We start from the raw sequence: 24,336 nt of genomic DNA, 5'->3' as shown, positions 1-24,336 counted from the left end.
ACCTTTATGGAGAAGGTGAAAACTCAGCTTAACAGCTAAACTCACTTCCTCATGTCAAAACCAAGGGCATCCTCAGGGATCCAGTGTCTGAGCTTCACAGCAGCTTCTGTGCTGCACATACTGAGTCAACCCTTAATTGTTTTGATTATTCAGAAAACTAGTTCCAATTGAATTCCTTTGTCCTTTAGTTTCGTTATTGCTACTCTCCCACCAGTTGGCTATTTCACGGTGCAGTGGTAAAGTGGAGACTATGACTGAAATAAAGAAAAGAGCTCGAACTCCAATCTAAGTCTGACTAGTGAAAGGTTCGGTGAGACAGGTCAGTGAGTAAAATCAGGGCAGGACTTGCTTAGTATGTGCTGGTGATAAGAGGAACAAGATTTGGGCAGGCAGCTCCGTGGACTGTTTTCGGAGAAGCTTCCACAAGCATTCTCTATTAAGGAGTGAAAGCCTGGGAATTCGAGTCCCAAGAGACAGGACCTGGCCTGAATCAACCCCTGAGGAAACCTGGGCAGGTCATGGGATCTCTCTGAGGTTGTTACTTCATTTCAACTGGCGGTTGTGAGAAGGCCCTCCTTATGGAGTCATCAGGAAGGTCAAACGTAACCACACGTGAGAGTCTGCTGGAAAGCACAGCTCACACTGGCTGTCATCTCATGAAAATTAAATTTAATCAAAAAGGACATGAAAATAAAAACAATGTTATTCTTGCCTGAGGTTCAAAATGAGTTCTGAGGAAAACTGGGATACACTTAATGGAGGACATAAAGTCCTTTGAAAAAAAGAAATTCTTTTCTAGATGTGAACGCTAGTTACCTTCAATGTGACACGGCTGTGCTTGTTTCCTGAAGCTTCTGCCTTACTTTCCTTTTCTGGCCCACCTCAGATCCAACATTCATCCCTCCCTTCCAGATGTCATGGTATTTTTCTCCCCTCCTCCTTCTGACCTTCAGGCTGTGTCTCCCCAGCATTGACTGGGTGTTGGAAAACCTTTCATCTAGAAGGGACCTTAAAACAGCTAAATCACTCATTTATGGTGTCATACGATTGACAAGTTTGCAGCCAAGGCCTGGAGAAGTTCAGTGACTTCCATAAGGCCACACGCTGACCTCGTTTCTCTCAGTTTTTATTTTCTAGCTTGATGTCACCTAGTTCTCAGATACTTGCTCCCCCCAATAGATAACTTCTGAGTCTCAATATTTCTAACAGGTCCAAAGAAGCTAGACTTTAAATAGCCACAAAACGCAAGCCCTTTCTTCAAGGGGTGACTTTGGAATAGACCAGATGGAGAAAATATCCTGGGTCCAAGCCCATTCTCGGTACCCCCACGGGGCACAAAGCCTTCCTCACATACATAACTCATGAGTTAAGTTACCTTTGGGAACATAAGTGGAGGAAGGGACTTCGTGGGGTTCCATGTGCTCAGGGCGGGAAAGGCTGATGGTGCCAGGGGAAGGAGGGGTGGTGCTGGAGAGGGGCGGGAGCGTGCCACAGACGTTGTCTGCCTCCTTGGTCCCCAGCCTGATCACCACCAGGTTCTGACTCAGACAGTCTGTGTACGCTCTGCATCTCATCACACTGGAAGGCACATCAGAGAAGGTCCCCCGAGCACACTGCTTACACCGCACGTCCTCCATCTCCGTCCCCTTCTTCCGCACCCCCCAACCCACAGGGCACACCGTGTGGGGGGCGCAGGTAGCATTTGACTGGAACATGCCAGGTGGGCAAGTGCATTCTCGGTCAGTCAAGGCAGCACAAGGTAATTTCTCAATCATCGGCCGGGGGCACGGCTGACTACACTCGTGGCATTTCTCAATGCCGTTCTCGTGTCTGGTAAAGGTCCCCGTGGGGCAGCTGCTGCAGACACGCAGGCTTGTGTTGGTACAGTGCTCAGACACATAGGTTCCTGCCGGACACTTGTCGCAGGTAAGCACCTGGCCGGTGACACGGTCGACATGGTGGTATTTGCCAATGAGACTTGGGGCCTTCTGTTCCGGCTGAGCCCTGGTGGTACTGAGGAATCCAAGCTGAAAGAAGGAAAAAGCAGGTGGGGGGACAAAAACCAAGAAGGTGTTACACGGGAAGAGGAGGAGAAAGGATGGAAGAATCCCAACCCCACCATCATCATCATTCCCATGAAAGGTCTGACCCGTTCTGTACCCTTTTAACACTGCGGCTGCAACATAACAGAGAGAGAAACAGACTCCAGTTCCGTATGGGGGCCTGATCTCCTGGCTGTGAAGCTTTGGTTTTGTTGCCTGACCTTTGCCTCAGCTTCCTTTTCTTCCATCTGTAAAATGAAGTTGACAGTACCTCTCGAACTGATTGTAAAATCAATGGAGAATATGAATGTGAAAGCACTTTGGGACTCGCATTAAAAACGCTACACAGAAGTCAAAATCCTAATGCAAGAGGAAAATAACTTGCTGAATAGTGTCCTCCTTCTGTGACCCAGAGGTTGCGTGGCCATTTCTTGATACCAGGACAAGTCAGCTGAGAAGCAGCGTGGCAAATATTTGAGCTGCTACTTCCCTAACAGGTGACCCGGTTGGAGTTGACCAATAGACAAAGGTAAATGTTTTTTGTTTGTATTTTGTAAAACAGAGGCAGGCCCTTGGCATTCTTAATGAGCTTTAAATAACAGAATTAATGTTTTTAGATGCACATCCTGTTTGTTGAGCCTCTGAAGGCCACAGTCAACCTGCAGCCGCCTAGGAGCCCAAGCACAAAGCTTGGGGAGGAGGACAGTCAAGTTCAAAAACAGTATTTAAGGGACTTCCCTGGTGGCACAGTGGTTAAGAATCTGCCTGCCAATGCAGGGGACACGGGTTTGAGCCCTGGTCTGGGAAGAACCCACACGGCGCGGAGCAACTAAGCCCATGTGCCACAACTACTGAGCCTGCGCGCCACAACTACTGAGCTCATGTGCTGCAACTACTGAAGCCCACGCGCCTAGAGCCCGTGCTCTGCAACAAGAAAAGCCACTGCAATGAGAAGCCCATGTACTGCAACAAAGTGCAGCCCGCTTGCCACAACTAGGGAAAGCCCACACGTAGCAACAAAGACCCCATGCAGCCAAAAATAAATAAATTATTTTAAAAAAACCAAAACAAAACAGTATTTAAGAATGTTCCCTATAAAATGTAAAGACAAATTTAGATGATACCGAAAATCTGATGTTAGGGAAAACACCTGCATCGAGAGACACAGTCACTGAGAAAAGTTCAGGAGAACAAGAGCCAGAAAACCCGAAGCTGGCTCTCCCTGATCAAGATCCTTACTTCTCTCCTTGATACAGAGGCAGGGAAACTAAATCAGAGCTTCAGACAAAGACTCGGGCCTCAAACGCAGCATGAAAATTACCTGAGAAGTTTTTTAAAAGTCCACATCCCCAGCCCATCACCTGGTATCATGTGGATCTGCAGTGTGGCCAGGAATCTGTTTTGCTTTGGTTTGGTTTGCTTGTTAAGCTTTCCAAGTGATTCTCATCCCCAACTAAGTTTTAGACCCCCTGAACCACGACGGGCCTCCTGGGGCTCTAATCACCTGTGATTCTGAGACAGCTCAGTCCCACGGTCAGAGCCCTTCCCTCTGCCTCTCACCCAACCTGGCACTTTTTACTGTTTTAATATTACTCTTTTTTCATGATTCTTTTTATAACAAAAATAAACATTCTTGTCACAATTTTAATAATTATGAAATAGAGTGAAATGTTTAAGTCTTTGCTCAAATCCACCCATTCCCCAGAGAAACGCACTGTTCATTCTGGTGTGCACCATTCCAGACCGTTTTCTGAGCATTTACACATAAAACACACATACATGCTTTCAGCTGGCCAGTTCAGCTACTTTGGGTTTGGGTTTGGTTTACGTATAGAAAGGGGGCAGGCCACACCCACTATTCTGTGACTTGCTTTTGTTCACCTTCTAATACTGCATCACCGAAATCTTTCCCTGTCTGAACACATAGGTACTTCCTTCTCTATAACGGTCAAGCTCTCTTCAACAGTATGGCTATACCTTTGAACATGCGCGTGGTAAAGAATAGAGATACTTCCTACTAAGGACACGTAGACTGCTTCTCTGTCCATGTGTCAGTGTACGCATGTGTCTTTCTATAATCCGTCTTCGCCTCCTTCCCTTCCCACACAACACCCCAGTTTCCCTCTTCTTTCCTCCTCATCCCAAACGACAGCTACAACTATGCTGCCCTCAGTCTTTCGACAACCCCTTGCTTCAAGGACCAAAGAACTAGGAACCTCTCACTCCTTCCCCTCTTTATTACTATGAATTTACTAGATACGTATTTTCAGCCTACGAGAGCACCAGACCTGAAATACGAATACCTGGGCAAAGATTTAGAGAGCGGAGGACTCGTGTTCGTGTCCAGACTCTGCCTTAAGATCAACTGGACCCGGTTTTACATGCTTGTAAAATTATCAGGTTGGACTCGGTTGTATTCAACTCTAACCTCTTCAAGGTGTCTGTGATTGTTTACCAAGTGCCACCTTCTCTATGAAGCCTTTACAACCATTCCTAGACACCCAGATGCCAAGCCGGTGAGCAAACTCTTCAACACATTCGCTGCTTCTTCTGTTCATCGTGCTGGTGCCTAACGGACACATTGCCTTGTACTGTTAGTTGACGGCTTCCTCAGTGTACATACTTATCTTCCCATAATGATTATAAGCAGCCCGAGGCCAGGGTCAACCACGTAGATTGCATTTCCTTCCTTGCTCAACCACCTGTGACGAAGATCAGGGAAATGATAAACAACGTATCCTCTGAGCCAAGGGTCAGCAAGCTACATGCCCCCCTGTTCCTGTAAATGAGTGTTATGGGAACCTCGGCATTCATTCAGGTACTGTCTATGGCTGCTTTCGTGTTATTCACGGCAGAGTTGGAGAGTTGCAATAGAGACCATATGGCTGCAAACTTAAAGTATTTACTATCTGGCTCTTTACAGGAAAGAAAAAAAAAAAAAAAAAGAAGAAGCCTGCCAATACCTGTGCTCAGCCGTCAAAAGAAATGTCAAAAAATTCAGGGACCAGGAGCTCACTCACAGAAACACTCATACCTCCTCGGAGAGTCCAGCAGAGCATGGAGTTCGTGGCTTCCTTTCTTGACACCCATTGCAACGGACACGCCAAATCTGATCCTTCCACCTCCTGCTTAAAACTCTCAATGGCTCCCCACATGACTTACGATGGAATGCAAAACCTTTACCAGAGTTAGGGCTTACTTGGAAATGCCATCCCTGCCCTCCCCTCCCCAACTTAAAACTGGTCTCATATTCTCCCCTCATATACATTTTTTTAGGCTAATAAATGTTTTATTTTTTTAAATTTATTTTATTGAAATATAGTTGACTTACTATATTGTGTTGTGTTAATTTCTGCTGTCCAGCAAAGTGACTCAGTTATACATATATATACATCCTTTTCCATATTCTTTTCCAGTATGGTTTATCACAGGATATTGAATACAGTTCCCTGTGCTATGCAGTAAGACCTTGTTGTTTATCCATCCCCTCATCCCTGTTTTTCCTATACGACTACCTTTATTTTGTACACATTCATCTGCTTAGTGTTGTCTTCCCCTCTGGACCACAAGCTCCATGAGGATAAGAATAGACTCTGTTACATTCTGATGCTCTCCAAGTCCTTGAGGACAGTACCCAATGTGTGGTGTAACTGGCGAGGGTTTGTTGGCTAAATGAATGAATGGCTTTGCAGACCGTAAGTAATTAGAAGCATCAAAGTAGAAGGTGGGGATGGAAGAGGTTGCTGGGCATGAGCACGGATATAAAGGCAAGTGAGAGAAAACCAAAATGCCTCCACCACGTAGCCATCATCACTCAAGAGATAAAGCAGGTTGGCACCTTTCGGTGGAAAGGCAAATAGTTTCGCCTCCAAAGCCCCTGAGGATATCACTCTGTTTTAACAGAACCAAAACTGGCTTATAAGAATTATGCTTTGTGTGGTGCTTAAGATGACAAGCAAATGTAACGAAGAATTTAAAATACCTCCCCTTCATTTCATAAAAAGATTACACTAACTTGGTGCTTGGAATTATAAGCAGTGTAATGAGATTATTCTCCGCAAGTCACCTATGTCCCATCTTAGCTTCAACTTTAGTTATTTGAAAAATTTCATGTACTTAGGACACTTACTTCACCACCAATCATGGTTAAATGAGCAAATATCAGTGTACCACCCCAAACTGTACAGGATATGGGAGCACTGTAAATACTTATGAAGTGATTAAAAGGGAAAACCCAAGACAAAGCAAATTTCAAAGGAGGGAAGAGGTAGCTCTAAAACGACCAGCTATAAAGGCCTCCACACTCACCTTGGTGATACACATCACACCTGTCCTGTTATATCGCTTCTACTCTAGGGCACAGAGATGGACCCAAGAAGCACCAGCTGTGCTGATACATGTCAGAATACTGATGCCTATTTCTCTAACAATTCTTATCCCGTGACGTCGTCCTTCAAACAAATGGGGAAGAAATTCCACGCAGTTTATAAGTACAACGTGTTTATGTCATTCTTGTTCCCTATCAAATTCCAATCACTTTTCATGGAAAATGAGCAAACTCAAGACAGTGATAAACTTTTGTCTATTCGTAAGGGATCAGCAGGAAGACCACTTGTGAGTTTGCTATAGAAAATGGTTCAATGCTGCCTAAAACTAGTACATCAAAAGGAATCTCCGCTACTGTGGTTACGATAACAAGGAAAAGGGAACCAAGTTATTCCTGAGATGGTGACTATAAGACATACTAATAGATGCTCAAACAGCAAAAACCAGGCAGAGTAGAAACACCCCCAGAAGTTCTGACCATTTTATTTTCAGCATCACATTAAATTTGTAATCGCAAGACACTGACTGCTGGGAATTCTCTAGACTTGAAGAAAGAAAAAGAATGTACAAAGAGAAAGGCACCAGGAATAAAGCTTCTACAAAGCACGGACAGACCTGTTCTCAGTTGTGTTATATAAATGTGGTTGGCTCTGGCACTGTCTACTATCCTCTCTGATATAAAAAAGCCTTCTGTTGCTAGGGTAAAAGCAGGGACTGCTGTTAAAGCTGGCAGATCTAGAGAATGCTGAGGCTAGAATGTGCTGACAACAGGACCGGAAGGAGGCAAGCTCGGGGGACACAGGGGAAAAGGGAAAAAAATGGGCAAGACTGAACTAACCCGGATGCTGTCTTCCCTGGAACCTACAATGCAGAAGAGTGTGTACTCAGCCTTCAGGCCTTGGACCACAGAAACGCATCTCCCTCCATCCATCACGGATGGCTAATTCTATAGGCTAAGACCCCACCTACGTGGAGAAGCCAACTTATAAATAAGACAGGTAAAGGTGTAGGGGAAACATGCCTCTGGGCTCACTAAGAATTTATAGAATCCTCATATAAACCAAGGCAAAACTAACACCACCAGCCAGGCCAGCAACTCCAGCCTGAAAGTATAAACAAAACCTAATTTAGCCTGAAGCATCTGAGCAAGCCCAGCTCTACCAGATCCTGATTTGGAGCTGGGGGTGGCAGGGGGGGAGGGAGGAGGGGGGAGGGTATGGAAGTGGTTTGACCTGTGTCTCCATTTCCTCATTAATATAATGGAGATAATAATAATACAATTAAATAATTTTAATAATAATGCAGTAAAAATAATACATAGGATAACAATCCTAGGGTTGTTTTCACAATTAATTGTTACCACACATAAAGCAGGTAGAACACGCAAGACCCAAGGAAGTTCTCCATGAATGTTAGTTATTTTAATCATCACTCCTTCTACTGTCATTTTACTCTAGTTTAGCTTCAGTCCCTTGGGATTAGACAACTTTTTAAAACACCTCAATTAAAACATAAATATCCAATAGAGAACAAACTGGTGGTTACCAGTGGAAAGAGGCAAGGGGGAGAAGCAATACAGGGATGGGGGAAAAAGGGTTACTATGGGATTATATGAATACGAATCACGTGTATGAAACTTTTGAAAATTGTAAAGCACTACAGAATTTAAAGAAACTTTCATTCAATAAAAAAATAAAAAATAAATAATACCTGTTTTTTTACAACACTAACTAAAGAATAAATATGTAGCCTCCTTTTTATTAAAAAACTAAACAAAACACGGGAGTTCCGTGGAGGTCCAGTGGTTAGAACTACGTGCTTTCATTGCAGAGGGCACGGGTTCCATCATCCCTAGGTGGGGAACTAAGATCCCACAAGCCGTGAGGTGCGGCCAAAAAAAAAAAAAAAAAAACCACGAAAATATCCGATTCTTGATAAGTGTGTCAAAGACTCTAGATTAAAAAAAAAAACAAAAAACACTGTAATCCTAAAACACACCCTACTAGGCTAGGAGCCCACACAGAACAAAACATACAGACCGCATGGCAAAGACGTAAAAGACAAGCAAGGACCAACTGGCGTTTCCAAACAGATTTAGAAGATAAACTTACTATACAGCAAATGAGAAAACACAGAGGAGGAAGGATGTGTTACTAGTCGGTACACTGGTGACAAAGGGAGAAGAAGTTAAGTCAGAGGTTCCCGATTCTAGGGTCTACAACACCGGTGAACAAACTCCGGCTTTTACATTTTTAATAGTTGGGGAAAAATATCAACAGAAGAATAAAATTTTGTGACACATGAAAAAAATCATTTGAAATTCAAATTTCGGTGTCCACAAATCAAGTTTTACTTGGAAGCCAGCCACACTCATTCCTCTGGGCATTGCCTAGGTCCCGCTTTCAAAGTACAGAGGCAGAGTTGAGTAGTTTCCACAGAGATCACAGGGTCTACACGGCCGAAAATACTATCTAGCTCTTTATAGATAAAGTTCACCAACCCCTGGTCTAAAAGTTTAGGAAATGCTCCTGACTGGCGCCCTGTCTTGCAGAGGCACAATTAATGGCAGCCTGATGATGGCCCCAGGAGGCCCAGAGGGAGGGCTGCAGAAAATGGTGAAACTTATTTGACCATGAAATCCTTTACTCACACTAGGAGTATGAACATTCTGCAGAACACACTGATGTAGGTCTCACCACCAACATGATGCTGAATTCCAGAAAGGTTAATAAACCCAACATTAAAAAGATCAAATATAAAATTTAAAGTAATAGCAATAGTTGATTTAGCCCATCTGTAAGGAGATCGATGTCTAGGAATAAAGACGCAGACGTAGAGAATGGACTTGAAGACACGGGGAGGGGAAAGGGTAAGCTGGGACGAAGTGAGAGAGTGGCATGGACATATATACACTACCAAACGTAAAATAGATAGCTAGTGGGAAGCAGCCGCATAGCACAGGGAGATCAGCTCGGTGCTTTGTGACCACCTAGAGGGGTGGGATAGGGAGGGTGGGAGGGAGACGCAAGAGGGAGGAGATATGGGGATATATGTCTATGTGATTCACTTTGTTATAAAGCAGAAACTAACACACCATTGTAAAGCAATTATATTCCAATACAGATGTTAAAAAAAAAAGAGATCAATGTCTGACTATGAAAACAAAAATCAACAACAAAAAAGAAGATACTCTCAGACACAAAAGAAGATACACTCATTTTCTGATACTCTCAGAAAATAGGTTTAAGAAATTAACCGAGGGAAATCCCTGGCAGTCCAGTGGTTAGGACTCCACACTTTAAAGGCCGTGGCCCGGGTTCAATCCCTGGTCAGGGAACTAAGATCCTGCAAGCCACACGGCACGGCTGAAAAAAAGAAAAAGAAAGAAAAAGAAAAAAAAAACATTAACAGAAATGTTTGCATTACGAAATATAAAAACATTAAAAGTAGACTGGAAAAATATATGCCACATATAGCTAATAAAAGCTTACAACTAAAAATGTAAAGAATTAATGCAAAGGAGGTTAACACAAATTCCACTCAATAGTTGAGACAGAAACATTACAAGGGAAATTATCCCATGGATAAATTGATGATATCCCTAGCAACTACTGAAATGCAAATCTGCACAACCAAGGACCTTTACATGCCTATATTAAAGCAGCATCAATAAATTAAAATGAGAAACTTCAACGTTGGCAGGCTTGTGGGGTAGAAGGTACATTTATAGGTTGCTGGTGATGTTCTTAATGAATGTAGTCTTTCTAAAGACAATCTGGCAACATGCAGCACGAGCCATAAAATGGTTCATTCATTTCCTGCGACCCCGCAGTTCCACTTTGGGGAATACACTTCAAATGCACCTCACTTTTGGGAACAACCCAAAAGGGAAAAGAGCAGCTCGTCTGTACAGAGACAACTCTATTACTGCTGCTCGCTTGCAGTAGGAAAACAATGACAATAACCTAAGTGTCCAACAACAGGGGGATGACTCAACAAACGGCCAACCAGAGAAGAGGTGGACTTAAAAACTGGCGGGCATGAAGACTGCACTGACACAAATCACAGCACCTCAAACTCACATCCAAACTTTGGGTGCCCCAATCCCACCCACTCCTTCCCCAGCCTCCCCTTCAAAGGAATCAGACCATCAAAGACTAAATTCAAGAAGCGGAGAGTCATGGGATTTCCCTGGCGGTCCAGTGGTTAGGATTCCGAGCTTCCACTGCAGGGGGCATAGTTTCGACACTTGTGCCCCCCAGGGAACTAAGATCCCACAAGCCACACGGTGCCAGGGAGCCAGCCTTGATGACTGCTTTCTTTTCACCGCACCTGCCCGCTCGTATTTCACCATCAGGAAACTCTCTTCAAACTCTTGCAGATCTAACTGGTAGCCCCCCATGTTCACTGCCACCGCCCCAGAACCATCATCTTTCCCCTGAACTATGGCAAAAGGTTCCAACTGGCCTCCTGCATCTACGTTTCTCCTTTCCAACCCATTTTCCACAGAACTGCCACGGTGATCTATTAAAAAAAAAAATCTAATTAAAGCCATATTATAACCCTGCTTCCCACTGTACTCTGAGTGATATCCTGACATATTCGTATCTTTAAAGATCTTGTACAGTCTGGCCTCTGCCCACCTCTTCAACCTCAGTCCATGCTCCCTCTGCCTCTATTCGCTGAGCACCAACCACAATGGCCTTCTTTCCAGTCTCTGAACACGTGGGCCCTTTCCTACCTCTGGGCCCTTCCACGTGCTGTTCCCTCTTACTGGAATATTCACCCTTCTGCTCTTTCAGAAGATTAGTCTTTAAATATCAACCCTTCTGTCTTCCCTGATAAACTATAAACTTCAAGAGGGAGGACCCATTAATAGCCTTTTACCATCACATACCCAGAGTCTAGCAATGCCTGATGTTTAACAGATGCACCATAAATATTTATTAAATGAGTGAAAAATATGTCCCTGTAAGATCACAGAAAAATAGCTACAGAAAGAAACGCAGAGCACAAGCACGTACATATTAGTTTTAACCGTACAGGAATGGTTGTGTAACATCCAAGAATAAGAATGAATTGGGAAGGGGCTTCCCTGGCGGTCCAGTGGTTAGGACTCCGTACTTTCACTGCCAAGGGACCAGGTTCAATCCCGGGCCCAGGTTCAATCCCTGGTCACAGAACTTAGATCCCACAAGCGGTGCAACGTGGCTAAAAAAAAAATAATAATAAATAAATAAAATGTTCCTTGTTAGTAACTCAAATACCCTTGAGATGTAGCTCAAAGTATTGAGAGATAGATCAAGCTCTCACTACCCTCTAACTTGTCTAGAATGAATGAACAGTTAGTTTACAGCAAAATCCTTCTGGAATTCATTCAACAATCATTTATTGCTTAACTACTATGTGTCAGGGCATTGAGCCAGAAACACAAAGATGAATAGCACATTGTCTGTCGTCAGTAAGAAGCTGAAATGGAGTAACGCTGGCCCTGAGCATCCCACATGGGGAGGGAAGCATACCCAGATCTTGTCCGATTTCGTATTTCTCCTGGACCAGGTACACAAGATTTCAACCAAAGAGAGAAGAGCCATGGACGTCCAGAAGTAAAGGAAGAGCAAGGAGTGACTAACGCCCAGTTAGATTATTCTGGGAACCTGTCACCATTTGCCTTTGAGTACTTTTCCCCCTTCCCATCCTCTTGCCTCTATTAACCCTGGTTATGCTGAAGTGGCCATACCTAAGTTGATATCAGATTATGGTCTTGTCTCTAAAGGATTCTTTGGGAAACCAGAATGCCAATCTCTTTCCTGGAACCAGTGATAACATTTCTTCTCCCCTTATGCCTTTCTTTAGTCTACTCAGCACCTACAATCTATGAAAACCTTGCTTAGGAGAGCGCTACAAGTGTGATAAGCCAAACACAAACACATCACCTACAAGACCACGCAAATCATGGAGCCCAACCAGTTTCTAAGAGACCTGAAATGAAAAGTTAACAAAGAAAATACTAATAACAGATGAGGCAAACCCATGCACTGATCCTATACAAATACTCAGGCTGGCAGCAAAGAAAAAAGCCCAAGAGGTCCTCAAGTTCTCAGGATGAGTTGAAACTGCCATGCTAAGCAGAACCCGTGTCATACTGTTACTCACTAAGCAAATATTTTTCAAAATGACCCAAGGAGCAGGAAAGCAAAGCGTCTTTTCCCTATTTATAACATTTCAATGTGCAGGAGTATCTTTCCATCTTAACCATAGCACCATTCCTTGTCAGAATCACACCATAGGAAAATGCTTGCCAATGGCTCCATGCCCTCCCCTTTCAATACACACACACACAGGTTGCTTTTACTTTGTAATCAGCCCTTTGGGCTAAACGTCCAAATGCCATCGTGGAGCAGAAATGCTCACCCAGTGGAAAGAGAATGTTCGACTCTCAGGTAAAAGCATTCCTTTAACGGGAAACAAAATTCCAGTCAATTAAGGTTACTTGTGCCCTACCCACATCTTGGCAGGAAGAGCAGTGTGTAGGAAGCCAGGTCGGCCTAGATCTGAACTCTCTCTCTGGCAGTTGACAACTGCTTGACCATAACTTCTCCTAAGCCTCATTTCCTACAAAATGGGACTAATGCTACTACCTCATGGACTTCAAGGTTTTATTGAGATCATTTGTAGAAGGTATTCAACACAATGTCAATGGTAACATGCTCGATAAATAGAAGCTTAACGATACCAACATCGATGATTCATATTAAGAGCCATTACTATTCCTTCCCTCTGGGCTGTCAGGGCCAAAGGCCTCTTAAAGCCATCACTGCTCATTGGATTCCAGAACCCATGAACTCACTCCTTTCCTTTCTCCTAAATCCATTCAACTCAGGCTCCTTCTCCCAAAACAGACTAGCAAATGGCTCCAAGAACTAGAGCCACCAAGCAGTCCTGGTGGCCAAAGAGCAAACGGAAAATTATATCGGGACTTCCCTGGTGGTGCAGCGGCTAAGAATCCGCCTGTCAATGCAGGGGACACAGGTTTGAGCCCTGGTCCGGGAAAATCCCACATGCCTCGGAGCAACTAAGCCTGTGCGCCACAACTACTGAGCCTACGCTCCAGAGTCCGTGAGCCACAACTACTGAGCCCACGTGCCACAACTACTGAAGCCCATGTGCCTAGAGCCTGTACTTCGCAAGAAGAGAAGCCACCGCAATGAGAAGCCCGCGTGCTGCAACGAAAAGTAGCCCCCACTCGCCACAACTAGAGAAAGCCCACACACAGCAACGAAGACCCAACGCAGCCAAAAATAAATAAATAAAATAAAATTAAAAAAAATTATATCAAGATAAGCTCACGAGCCTTGCTGTGACTTCGTTTATGAAGCCTCCTCTTTTTTATTTTTAGTTTTTTAACTTTTTGGCCACGCCATGTGGCACGCAGGATCTTAGTTCCCTGACCAGGGATCAAACCCCTGCCCCCCTGCAATGCAAGTGCAGAGTCTTAACCACTGGACCACCAGGGAAGTCCCAGAAGCCCCGTCTTTTTTAAATTTGGTTTTGTTTTTTTTCGTTTAGAATGAAGCCTTGGGGCTTCCCTGGTGGCGCAGTGGTTGAGAATCTGCCTGCCAATGCAGGGAACACGGGTTCGAGCCCTAGTCTGGGAGGATCCCACATGCTGCAGAGCAACTGGGCCCGTGAGCCACAACTACTGAGCCTGCGCGTCTGGAGCCTGTGCTCCACAACAAGAGAGGCCGCGATAGTGAGAGGCCCGCGCACTGCGATGAAGAGTGGCCCCCGCTCGCCGTGAGAAGATGGGGCTATAGCACGCTGCCCCGACTCCCCACCCATGCCCCGCCCAGTCCCACCCTTGCTTGAGGACCCCCTGAGCGCAACTTTCCCACCACTGCAAGCATCCATCATCTCCAAGGCCAGGGTGCTAACATGTGGAAAAACTCCAGAGAGCCAGAAGCCAGGAGAACGGACCGTTCCTGGAGGCCTTCAGCAGCTCTTACGAAGCGTGAGGTCACCACTGCTTTCAAGCAACGGCCTAAACGTCCGTGAGCGCCAGGTTTCTACAGCTCTCGTGAGCGTTCAGCAGACACTTAAACATCTGCCAGGTTCCTCCCTACTTATAATCTCTGCCTGGCTCCTCTCCTCTTGGACTCAGGCTGGAAATGGGAGGTGGTAGAGTAGCCAGGTGGCAGCACACAAGCCGATTTAGGATGCCTGTTTACTTTTTGGTATTTGACAAATACAAACACTGGGGCTAGGCCAGTATTTATTCACGACCTCACCCCGCCCCTGAAGAATCGAGGCTCAGCAGCTGCTATCCCAGCAACAGTCATGCCCAGGGTCCCGCTACCGCTAAACGGGGATTCAATTTGGGGACCAGGTTAACTCCTATCACGGCTTCCGTTTTCATTCTGTCAGACATAGCTGCGCCTCATGTTCCAGACTGCATCACACCAAATGGTCGTCGGGCACACGCCCAAGGGCGATGAGAGGCTCTTGTCACCGAAGAGAAGCACCTGAGTTTTCCAGGAAGTTGCCGGGAGACCTGGCATCACCAGAGTCTGCCAGGCCTGCTTGGGGGAAGAGGGCCAGCAGAGCGAGTGCTTACCGGAAAAAAAAGCATGGCAGTTGACAGAAAGAAAAGTCACTCAAGGCACACTGGCCCCTGAATGATCTGATGATGCAGCTGGCCATTTCCCATCACTCTCTCTCTCTCTCACACACACACACACACACACACACACACACACACACACACACACACACACACACACACACACACACACTAAAGTCTACTTGAGCCAATTATAGTTTGAATGCTTTATAAAGGGCCGGTCGAGTACAAAACCCATTTGCAACTTCTCTATGGAATCTCCGAAGAGACGTTACCTCTCATCCTCACAGATGGAGTCACGTGTAATGTGAAATGTGATGTCTTCTGATCTACAAGCAGATTGAACCCACGCACACTCACCCCATCCACCTGGAGAAAGGGGCCTTCTGCAAACAGTGCTGGAAAAGACAGCATTAACTGTGCTAACCACATCCAGCTTGAAAGACTCTGTTCAAATTTAGCCACACGAAAATATGTAATCTAGCCGGTTGGTGGACCTATGCCGATATAGTCCCGGGTACTTCCTCAACTTAAGGTAGCATGCATTCCATGACAAGGAATCGTTTTCTTGCTGATTTGGTGCGCCTGTGTGTTTTCTTTACACGGTAGGTTTGTTTATTTGTTTCGGACTGGGCCTGAGACAGATTCAGCCATATGCCTTTAGAAACAGTTGAGATGAGAATTCAGATGAGAAAGCTCGATCCCATTCTATAAATTTTGACAACAGGGATGGGAGATTCCCGGGGTACATGAGAAACCCTGCCTTCCGGGACAGGTCTGCATTCCCTACTCTTCTGAGTCATAAGTCACTTTCCCTACCAAGGCTACTAGATATCATTCTGAGAGTAGGAAGACGTTTCTTCTTCTGACTTTCAGACTAAAAGCCAAAATTATTTCAAGTAGTTTAAAGATGTTAACATCTATCCCATTTTGTGTATTACTTTGAGTATAGTACATTCATCCACTGATTCTTTCTGAACACGTGAAACCCAACCAGCACTATTGATAGCCATGTGCATTTATACACCAAACGTACTATCAAATTATCAAATTAACTTTGATAAGCAAAGGTCAGGAGATGGCATTAAGCTAGACATCTAGTCTCAAAGACACTGACAAACACCATACTTGGGACTTTCTAGACTAGCACAGCTGAAGGATCTTACAGCAACTGTCCTATCTGGAATTCATAATCTGTGCAGATGAGTGGTTTCTAAAATTTCAGACCTCATTTCCTTATCAATTACGGCTCCCTTCTTCTGACTGTCCCACTGCCAATATTCTATCTGTCCAGTCAAAGCAACTCCCTGAGGGCAAGAGACACCTTTGAGTGTGTTGTGTCATGCTGGGCAAGCCCTTCTAGGGCATTCCTTAACTCCGGCACAAACCTTAAGGTCTCATTTATCTGCTCTTCAGACTTTTGGCCTGAAACACGCAATATTGTTTTTTGGGGTTTTTAAAAATATATTTTATTTATTTATTTTTGGCTGCATTGGGTCTTCGTTGCTGTGCGCGGCTCTCTCCAGCTGCGGCGAGCAGGGGCCACTCTTCGCTGAGGTGCGGGGCCCCTCATTGCGGTGGCCTCTCCTATTGCGGAGCATGGGCTCCAGGCGTGTGGGCTTCAGCAGGGAAGCCCTGAAACACGCAATATTTTGCCTTTCAGTGTGTGGTTCACTTTCCAATATCACACAGACATCTCAACGCATCAGAAACAGGGGCTTTCGGACTTCCCTGGTGGCGCAGTGGTTAAGAATCCGCCTGCCAATGCCGGGGACACGGGTTCGAGCCCTGCTCCAGGAAGATCTCACATGCCACGGAGCAACTAAACCCGTGCGCCACAACTACTGAGCCTGTGCTCTAGAGCCCACAAGCCACAACTACTGAAGCCCGCGAGGCTAGAGCCCGTGCTCCACAACAAGAGAAGCCTGAACACTGCAACAAAGAGTAGCCCCCACTCGCCGCAACTAGAGAAAGCCCACACACAGCAACAAAGACCCAACGCAGCCAAAAATAAACACATTAATTAATTAATTAAAAACAAAAAAGAAACAGGGACTTCCCTGGCGGTCCAGTGGTTAAGACTCCGTGCTTCCACTGCACAGGGCGTGGGTTCAATCCCTGGCCAGGGAACTAAGATCCCACAAGCCACGTGGTGTGGCCAAAAAAAAAAACAACAACAAAAATAAACGCATCAGAGACAGAAGTGCAAGCAGCGAAAACACTTTCCTCCAAAGGCACTGGTGTAATTCTCATCAACGTCCTGCAACAGACCAAACCACCAGCCTCAACTCTCCCCCAGTGAGCCTTCTCTCCTGTTACATTTCATCATCGGGCAATTTGGAGTTGTGAAACCTGCAGAGTGGCACAGGAGGGAGGCATGAAGTGGGAGAGGGAGTCAGGCTGTCCTCGGTCCCAGCTCCAGTGCCATCATCCCTTGGGAGCTGGGTGGCCCAGGACAATCAATGAAGTTTTTGCAGCCTCCATTTTCCCAACTGTAAAATGGAAATCATCCCACCTGCTTCAGAGATGTTGGGAGTAAGAGAGATACTCTCTATAAAGCACCTGACACATACAATAATAATAGTCATATTATATGTTATATGTATATATATTATATATTATATAAAGATTTTTTAAAGCTTATAGTAAGTTCTCTTTCAGTTAGCCTGTCATCACACAAAAGAAATTGTCAAAAATCATGACAACAACAAACACTGTCACCCAAAAAAGGAGATATTTGAAAGAAGAAGAGTGATGGAAAGCCATAATAAAAAAACATTTTATTGGGTTTATTATTTTTGAAGCTAACGGCAACGAATGGGTAGGGCATTATCTCCCCACTGGCCCCGGCAGTGTTCTGAGCGTGCTTCCGTGTCTACCTGAGCTCCAGTACCTGGAGTCTGTCATTTTCACATGGCCAAGAATCCCAGTGGGATAAAGAATCCTTATAACGATGTCATGGGGTCATCTTTTTTTTTTTTTTTGGCCGTGACTTGCAGCATGCAAGATCTTAGTTCCCTGACCAGGGATTGAACCCGTGCCCCCTGTACTGGGAGCGTCGAGTCTTAACCACTAGACAGCCAGGGAAGTCCCATGAGATCATCATTTTATACAGTAACAATGCCTGGGCTGAGGACTGGAGCTTGCAGAGCGGGAATGGGAAAAATAAAAGACATTGCCTCCCCACCCTGGTGACCCCTGGTCCACCCTCTCAATTTCCCTTCAGGACAAAGGGGTCAACTCTAGGCCATTCGGTGAACTGAAGTGGAACCTTTCTTATCATAATTAGCAGAAGAATAAGGACTCATTTTAGTTAATATCTTGAGATTGCTTCTAAACATGACTATAAATTTCTTTTTTTTTTTTTTTTTTAAAGACAGCCAAACTTACATTCTCAAGTCTTCAGTTGCAAATTCAGTGCACAATTTTTAGGTCAACTGGACTTAATGATTTCGGAAAAGGAGCTGGGCTCTTTCTCCGGAGGTTAAAGCAAGCTGCACTTGGATTACGTTCTGACCTTACTTTAAGCATCTCATGCAGAAATGGAAAGTTAATGAAATACTGCACTGACTTAAGACTTAACCCAGAGATGGGCTCTATGGGGAGCTTAATGATCAGATGTGTTGGAGGGATCGGACAGGCATGTAGTGGGGTGGCACACAGTGGGGCACAGTAGTAGATCTAAGGCTGACCAGGAGGCAGCTGAAGGATGAACCTACTTCATCTTAGGATCAATGTTCCCTGGGCCTTAGATGGGCTTTTCTCCACACCAAGACTGTCCAATCCAGGTTCCCTGCTTTAAGAGACCTTCCCCCTCTACCGCTCATCACCCACTACCCTTGAGTCAACGATAAAAATCTTGACTTTGCCATTTCTATAAAATGGGCAGAAAAGGGTCTTTGAAGGAAGACTGGGACTTGCCTCATTATAAATGCTAACAGCACCGAACTTTTCTTTAGTCTCTCTCTTCCCCTTTAAAACACACCCTCACACAGGGAACCAGAGTGTCTGTAGGATGAATTCCCAGGCCATAGCAACTGCAATGCCCTGGGATCTAAGAGATCTTGGCTGGCCAGGCATTAAGCCCTTTGCGAGAAGGAGACAGCAAGCCTGCCTTTCCCTGACACAGCCCTGCCATGAAAATAGGCTCTTGTTTTTTGTTTTTGTTCGGCCTTTAGCTAAGAATCTCCATCCTCCTTGAGGAGACAAAAAGATATGCACGGGAAGCTTGTGGTGGCTCGGGCTTGATCTTAAGTCAACTTTCTTCCCCCTAACTCATCCCATTCCCCCCAACATTTGCAAAGAAGGGGAAGGGTTCTGGGGAAGTTGGGGATAAGTTTTGGGTCAAAGGTGCTTTCAGGCTCTGACCAGATAAGTGACAGAAGGACTACCTACAGAGCACGCCCTGGAGCTGAATGCAGACCGAGTGCCCAAGGAGGAAGCTGCCTCACCCTTCAGGCTCACCTGCCCGGCCACAGGTAAGCGAGCGATAGGAAAGACTGGAGAAAATTCAGCTTCCTTTATGGAGAGCTCTCTCCCCCTCCCCCCACTCAAGTGCCAACGCGCTGGCTGCCTGGCTGCAAGCCGGCGCTTTGGAGGCGCCTCAGAGCGGGTCTCAGGGCTCTTCTTTGGGCGTGCAGAAACCGGGACCCACCCAGCCAAAGCGGAGAGATGGGGGGAGGGGGCGAGGCGCCCGCGCCGAACGCTAGGCGCGGATGCACGCGGCGGTCTTGGGAGCCGGCGCGCACAGGTCCCGCGCTCTCCCACTGCGGTAGCATCCCGACATGACACTGCAGCTGCAACAAAGCGGCGGCCGCCGCCAGCCTCGGCGCCCACCCCGCGGCCCCAGCCCCACTCCACGCGGCGGGGGCAGCGGCCGGTGGCCGTGGGGGTGCGTGGAGGGGGTGGAGGCCCCCGGAGGGGCCGAGGAGGGGGAGAAGCCCTGAAATGCGCAGGAAGCCCGGTGGACACCTCCCGCACCTCGCCCGGCGCAGCCAGACTGCAAGGAAAACAATTCGCCTTCATTCCGGAGTCCCGGCTGAGCCCTACGGCTCCCCCAAATGACCCGGTCCGAGCCCTCCGCTGTGTTGCCTTCCCTCGGTCGCAAACCTCCCGACCCAGCCGGCCGGACCCCAGCCCCCCGCAGCCCCGGCCCGAGGACCCGCCCGGCTCCCGGAGCGCGGTGCCTTCTGCTCCCACGCGGCCGCCGCCCCCGGCTCCCCCCCCCCCCGCCCCCAGCAACCCCAAGCTCTCACCAGGAAAAGGCAGCCCGCGATCATCGTGGCTCCGGCGATGCGGCTGCAGGAGGCCGGGGCGGTGCTGCTGCTCGCGGAGATCCCCATGGCTGAGCCCGGGGCTCGCAGGGCGCCCGGGGCGCGTGGCCCCCCGGCAGCTGGAATCAGCGGCTGCTTCTGCCCAGCGCCGCATCCACCGCCGCCTCCCGAGCCGGGAGCCCATCTACCTCCAACACCCCATGTGCACTGCGGCAGCCGGACAGCCCGACAGAGGAGGGAGGCGGCGAGGGAGGCTCCGGGGGCGCTCAGCACCTGCCCAGCTGCGCGGCTGCCCGGGCGGGGAGAAGCAGCCGCGGCTGCAACCCGCGCCTCCCCGTGCTCTCCTCCGACAGCGGCTGCGGAGAACCAGGGAGGAGGGCTGGGCGCGAGAGAGCGAAGGAACAACTTCCCATAGCGAAGCCTCCAGCCGCTGCCAACCACCCTCCTCCGCTGCCCAGACCGGCCGGCGAGGGAATGAGTCGGGTGGCCGCCGGGCGCGGGGACACACGTGGTGGTGCTGAAGGGGCGGGGAATCGGCCCTTTGTGATGTCACCGCGAAGGAGGCCGGCTCTTTGTGCGATCAGAAGTGGGAAGGCGGTCCAGGAGGAGCGCGGAGGGAGAAGTTGCCGCCTGGCGTTCGCCGAAGAAATTGCAGCTGCTTATTGACCCAGGGAAAACTTTGCGAAGGTATGCACACCCTTGACCCCAATTTATTTCCTTTTTCTAAGATGATTCTCAGTAAATTATTTCCTGTGACAGACGCCTTTCTATTGCTTCTGGCTCAATGATTAAGGACAGCAAACGACCATAAAGCATTAGATCAACTGTATGCCATAAAGAGACCAGCAACTTTGTTCTCAAACGTAGCTGCGCTTTAGAATCAGCTGGAGAGTTTAAAACATACGCGTTGATGCCTGGTCCTACCCCAGAGATTCTGCTTTACTTGGAACAGGATGTGGCCTGGGCATTGGGAATTTTTTCAGTTCTCCAGGTGATTTGAGGAGATTATGGGGCAAAGTTTGAAATCCTCTAGGCTAATGAATGCAGTTAAGGAAATCCAGACTAAAGAATTCCAAACCCGGAGTCCGCGGAAGCTGAGTCTGTGGATGGTCTTCCAGAGGTCTTGGAAATCCTTGAAATACGTGGGCCGGTGCATTTTCCTAAATAAAGGATCCAAAGTTTTGAATCAGACTATAACAGAGAAAAGAAACATCCTTCCCCTCAAAAAAAGTGTTAAAAAATTTTGAGTTGAGTTCCAAATGCCTTTGTGGGATGTGAGTGGGTAGAGAGGGAGGTAATATTCTGCCTCAGAAGTAAGAGCAACCAGAGCATTCCCTTGGTTGGCTGGCATCTCCTGCATTTCTCAATGTGAGAGAGGACCTGACCTTCCTTTCTTTGTCTCTCCTGGTGGGAGGCAGAGTCTCCTGAGAGCTGCCACCATTTCTGGTACAGTGTCCATCCTCTAGGTTCTGCCAGCACAGGGCACACTGTATTGAAATTACCTCTTTGGCCATCTGGCTCATACCACTCATTTGTGAACCCTATGGTGCTGGGCTTCTTCTAGCTTTCCTTGACCCCTTCTACTTCAAGATAACACAGTTTCTCAGTTATCTGCTTCAAGACTCAATACAGTACTCCTGAAGGTAACTTAGCAAGGCAATTGCGAGAATAGTGGAAGAAAAGTGGTTACCAAATGGAAAAAGATGAACTGCTAAGTTAAATAAAGAAGACCTAAAATTGATGAGAGCTGGCTACTAAAAAGCAGAAGGTTTTTGCCAGTCACAGCATCTTTGTGTGCTACGGGCAAATAGCAATTTTGGACCTTGAGAGAAGAATTTTGAAAAGTATATTTCTATTAAAGCCCTGCTAAGAGGAAGTGTGACAAACCAACCCTCAGTGTATTAACAGAGGCTATGTTGCAAGAAAGGGAGCCTCAGAAACGACTGCACACAGGTCAGTTATTAAATGTATTATAAAATAATCCACTGAAATATTTAAGTACTATTAAGATATATATTTGGACCCAACACTGTAGAATTCCTACTATGCTATATAGGAAGTTTGCAGATTTAGCTATTTGAGGTCTGGTTTTGTCATGTATAAAAAGACTTTAAAATAGAAAAAAAAAAAAAGAATGTAAGTACCCACTTTTTACAATGAAAATAACAGTTCACATTCTTAGTAGTGCCTGCTTTATGGTCAACATCCCGAGCTGATCCATGAAGGAATGAATGACAGGAATTTGATGGGAAGAGGTGTGAGCATACAAAAGCTACAAGAATCAGCTTAAAGCCACACTCAAAGGGGAAAAAAAAGCATGAAATTCATCTAAGCAACAGCAAGATTGTTTCATTTCAACACTTACTGAGTATCTCCTATGTGTTCGGCACTGTTGGGTACAGCAGAAACAATATTAAGAACTGATCCTGTCTTTGAGGAATTCACAGTCTCAGGGAGGAGAAAGGTTAAAAGATGACTAAAATAGTACAGCAGGTCTGGGTGTTAGAGATGGCTATTGTGCTCAATTATAGGTGCATACTTATTTCAAAATCATGTGGCTGCCCAGAATAAAAGACTACTTTTCCCAGCCTCCAGTGCTCCTAGGTATGGCCATGTGACTAAAATTCTGGCCAAGTAGAATCGCCATGTGTGTCTTCTGGGAAGCATTGCCATTGGCTAGACCTTAGTTATTCATCATCCCTCCCATCCAAGGTCATGAAGACCTGCTAATTCTATCTCAATTAATTCTAATCTAATTCTATCTCTGTCACTTTTCCCCCTTTGCTCCTCCTCTAGATCTCTTCTGCTCTGGTCAAAGCCTCTTGTCTAGACGATTACACAAACCTCATGATTGGCATCCCTGCCTCTCAGTCCTGCAATAAATCTCTTCTTCACACCCTAAGGATAATGAACATTTTAGAACCTAAGTCTGGTCATGTTCTTTCCTCACCAAATCCCCAACAAAGTTTCCTCATTATTCTCAATTTGAAGTTCAAAATCCTAACAAAACAATTAATTCTGATCTCTGTTTATGGTTCAACCCTCCCCCCTGCTACAAGGTCGAGTAAACATGTACAGATATGGACATAGAGCCTTTACTTCCTACATCCGGCTTAGTTTCATCCCCAGTACCTGCCAGTCCCTACAAACCCCAGGTTCTACACACTAATCCCATTAGATCATTGTGTTTCTTAACTACCTTGTCCTTGTCATACTTCTGAGCCTTTGTTAGGTGTTGTTTTCTTTTCAATTGCCCTCCTCTGCTTATTGAATCTTCCCTTTAAGACCAACCTCAAGCGGTACCTCATCTCAGAAGCCTTTCCTAATGTCCTCTCCTCACCTTCTCTACCCTCATATGGAAAGACAGTTGTTCCTCTAGTTTTATCCTACATGTCTCTGTTACAGCATGTATGACATTATACTATAGTTAGTTTACCTCTCTGTGTCACTGGCCAGATCTTGAGCTCTTTGGGTCCAAAGTTTATGTCTTAATCATCTTCTATCTCCGTAGTGAAGATTCAAGATATTGACCTGGCTCAATAAATATTTGTTGAGTGAAACAAACTTGGAAAGTTTAACAAACCATGGAACAGTTAACACACCTGACGTACCTTTTCCTTTTCCAAGCCTTAAATCAAACATCCTGAGTTGTGTTATACAAATAATAACAGGTTTAATCTTGTGTTTTGCTAAAGTGCCGTGTCCTGGACTTGGGTTAAGTGTTTTGTCCACAGCTTTGTTTCCTTAAACTAGTTCATTTAAGAACTTGCCGTTCTCTGGCCTAAGAAGGAGTATCAGCCATTCTGCAACAGATTGCAAGATTAAGTGCCTGGGCGTGGTTTGATCAAGTCTCCATGATGACATTCTACAAAGAAGGCATTCTTGGAGAAGATCAAATGGGAATAGGATTGCAAGGCAGGCACGGTTCTGGAAGCTTCCTTCTCTCTTGGATGGTAAAAGGGGGATGATTTGAAAAAATAAAATAGCCGATCATTTGAAGGTATGACATCTTTGTCTCACTCCCAGGAACAGTGAGGTGATTAAATTAGTTCCTTTTTCTTTTTCACCTGCAGCA

The 24,336-nt window shown here is 46.1% G+C and overlaps 1 protein-coding gene across 1 annotated transcript in view; it reads right to left on the bottom strand.

Annotated features, from left to right (window-relative positions):
* TNFRSF21 (TNF receptor superfamily member 21) overlaps positions 1-20,330 on the bottom strand; it is a gene marked incomplete at its 5' end in the record, with an annotated part of 64,397 nt that extends 44,067 nt beyond the window's left edge. The window contains 2 exons of the mRNA XM_082664615.1: positions 1,376-2,027; positions 20,244-20,330. Coding sequence (XP_082520741.1) covers positions 1,376-2,027; positions 20,244-20,330 — 739 coding nt within the window. The remainder of the gene's footprint in view (positions 1-1,375; positions 2,028-20,243) is intronic.
* Positions 20,331-24,336: the final 4,006 nt, after the last annotated feature.

This window comes from Grampus griseus, assembly GCF_964374135.1.
Source record: "Grampus griseus genome assembly, chromosome: 10".
Taxonomy (NCBI): domain Eukaryota; kingdom Metazoa; phylum Chordata; class Mammalia; order Artiodactyla; family Delphinidae; genus Grampus; species Grampus griseus.
The sequence above is the reverse complement of the archived record's forward strand: the minus strand, read 5'-3'. Positions and strand labels throughout refer to the sequence as shown.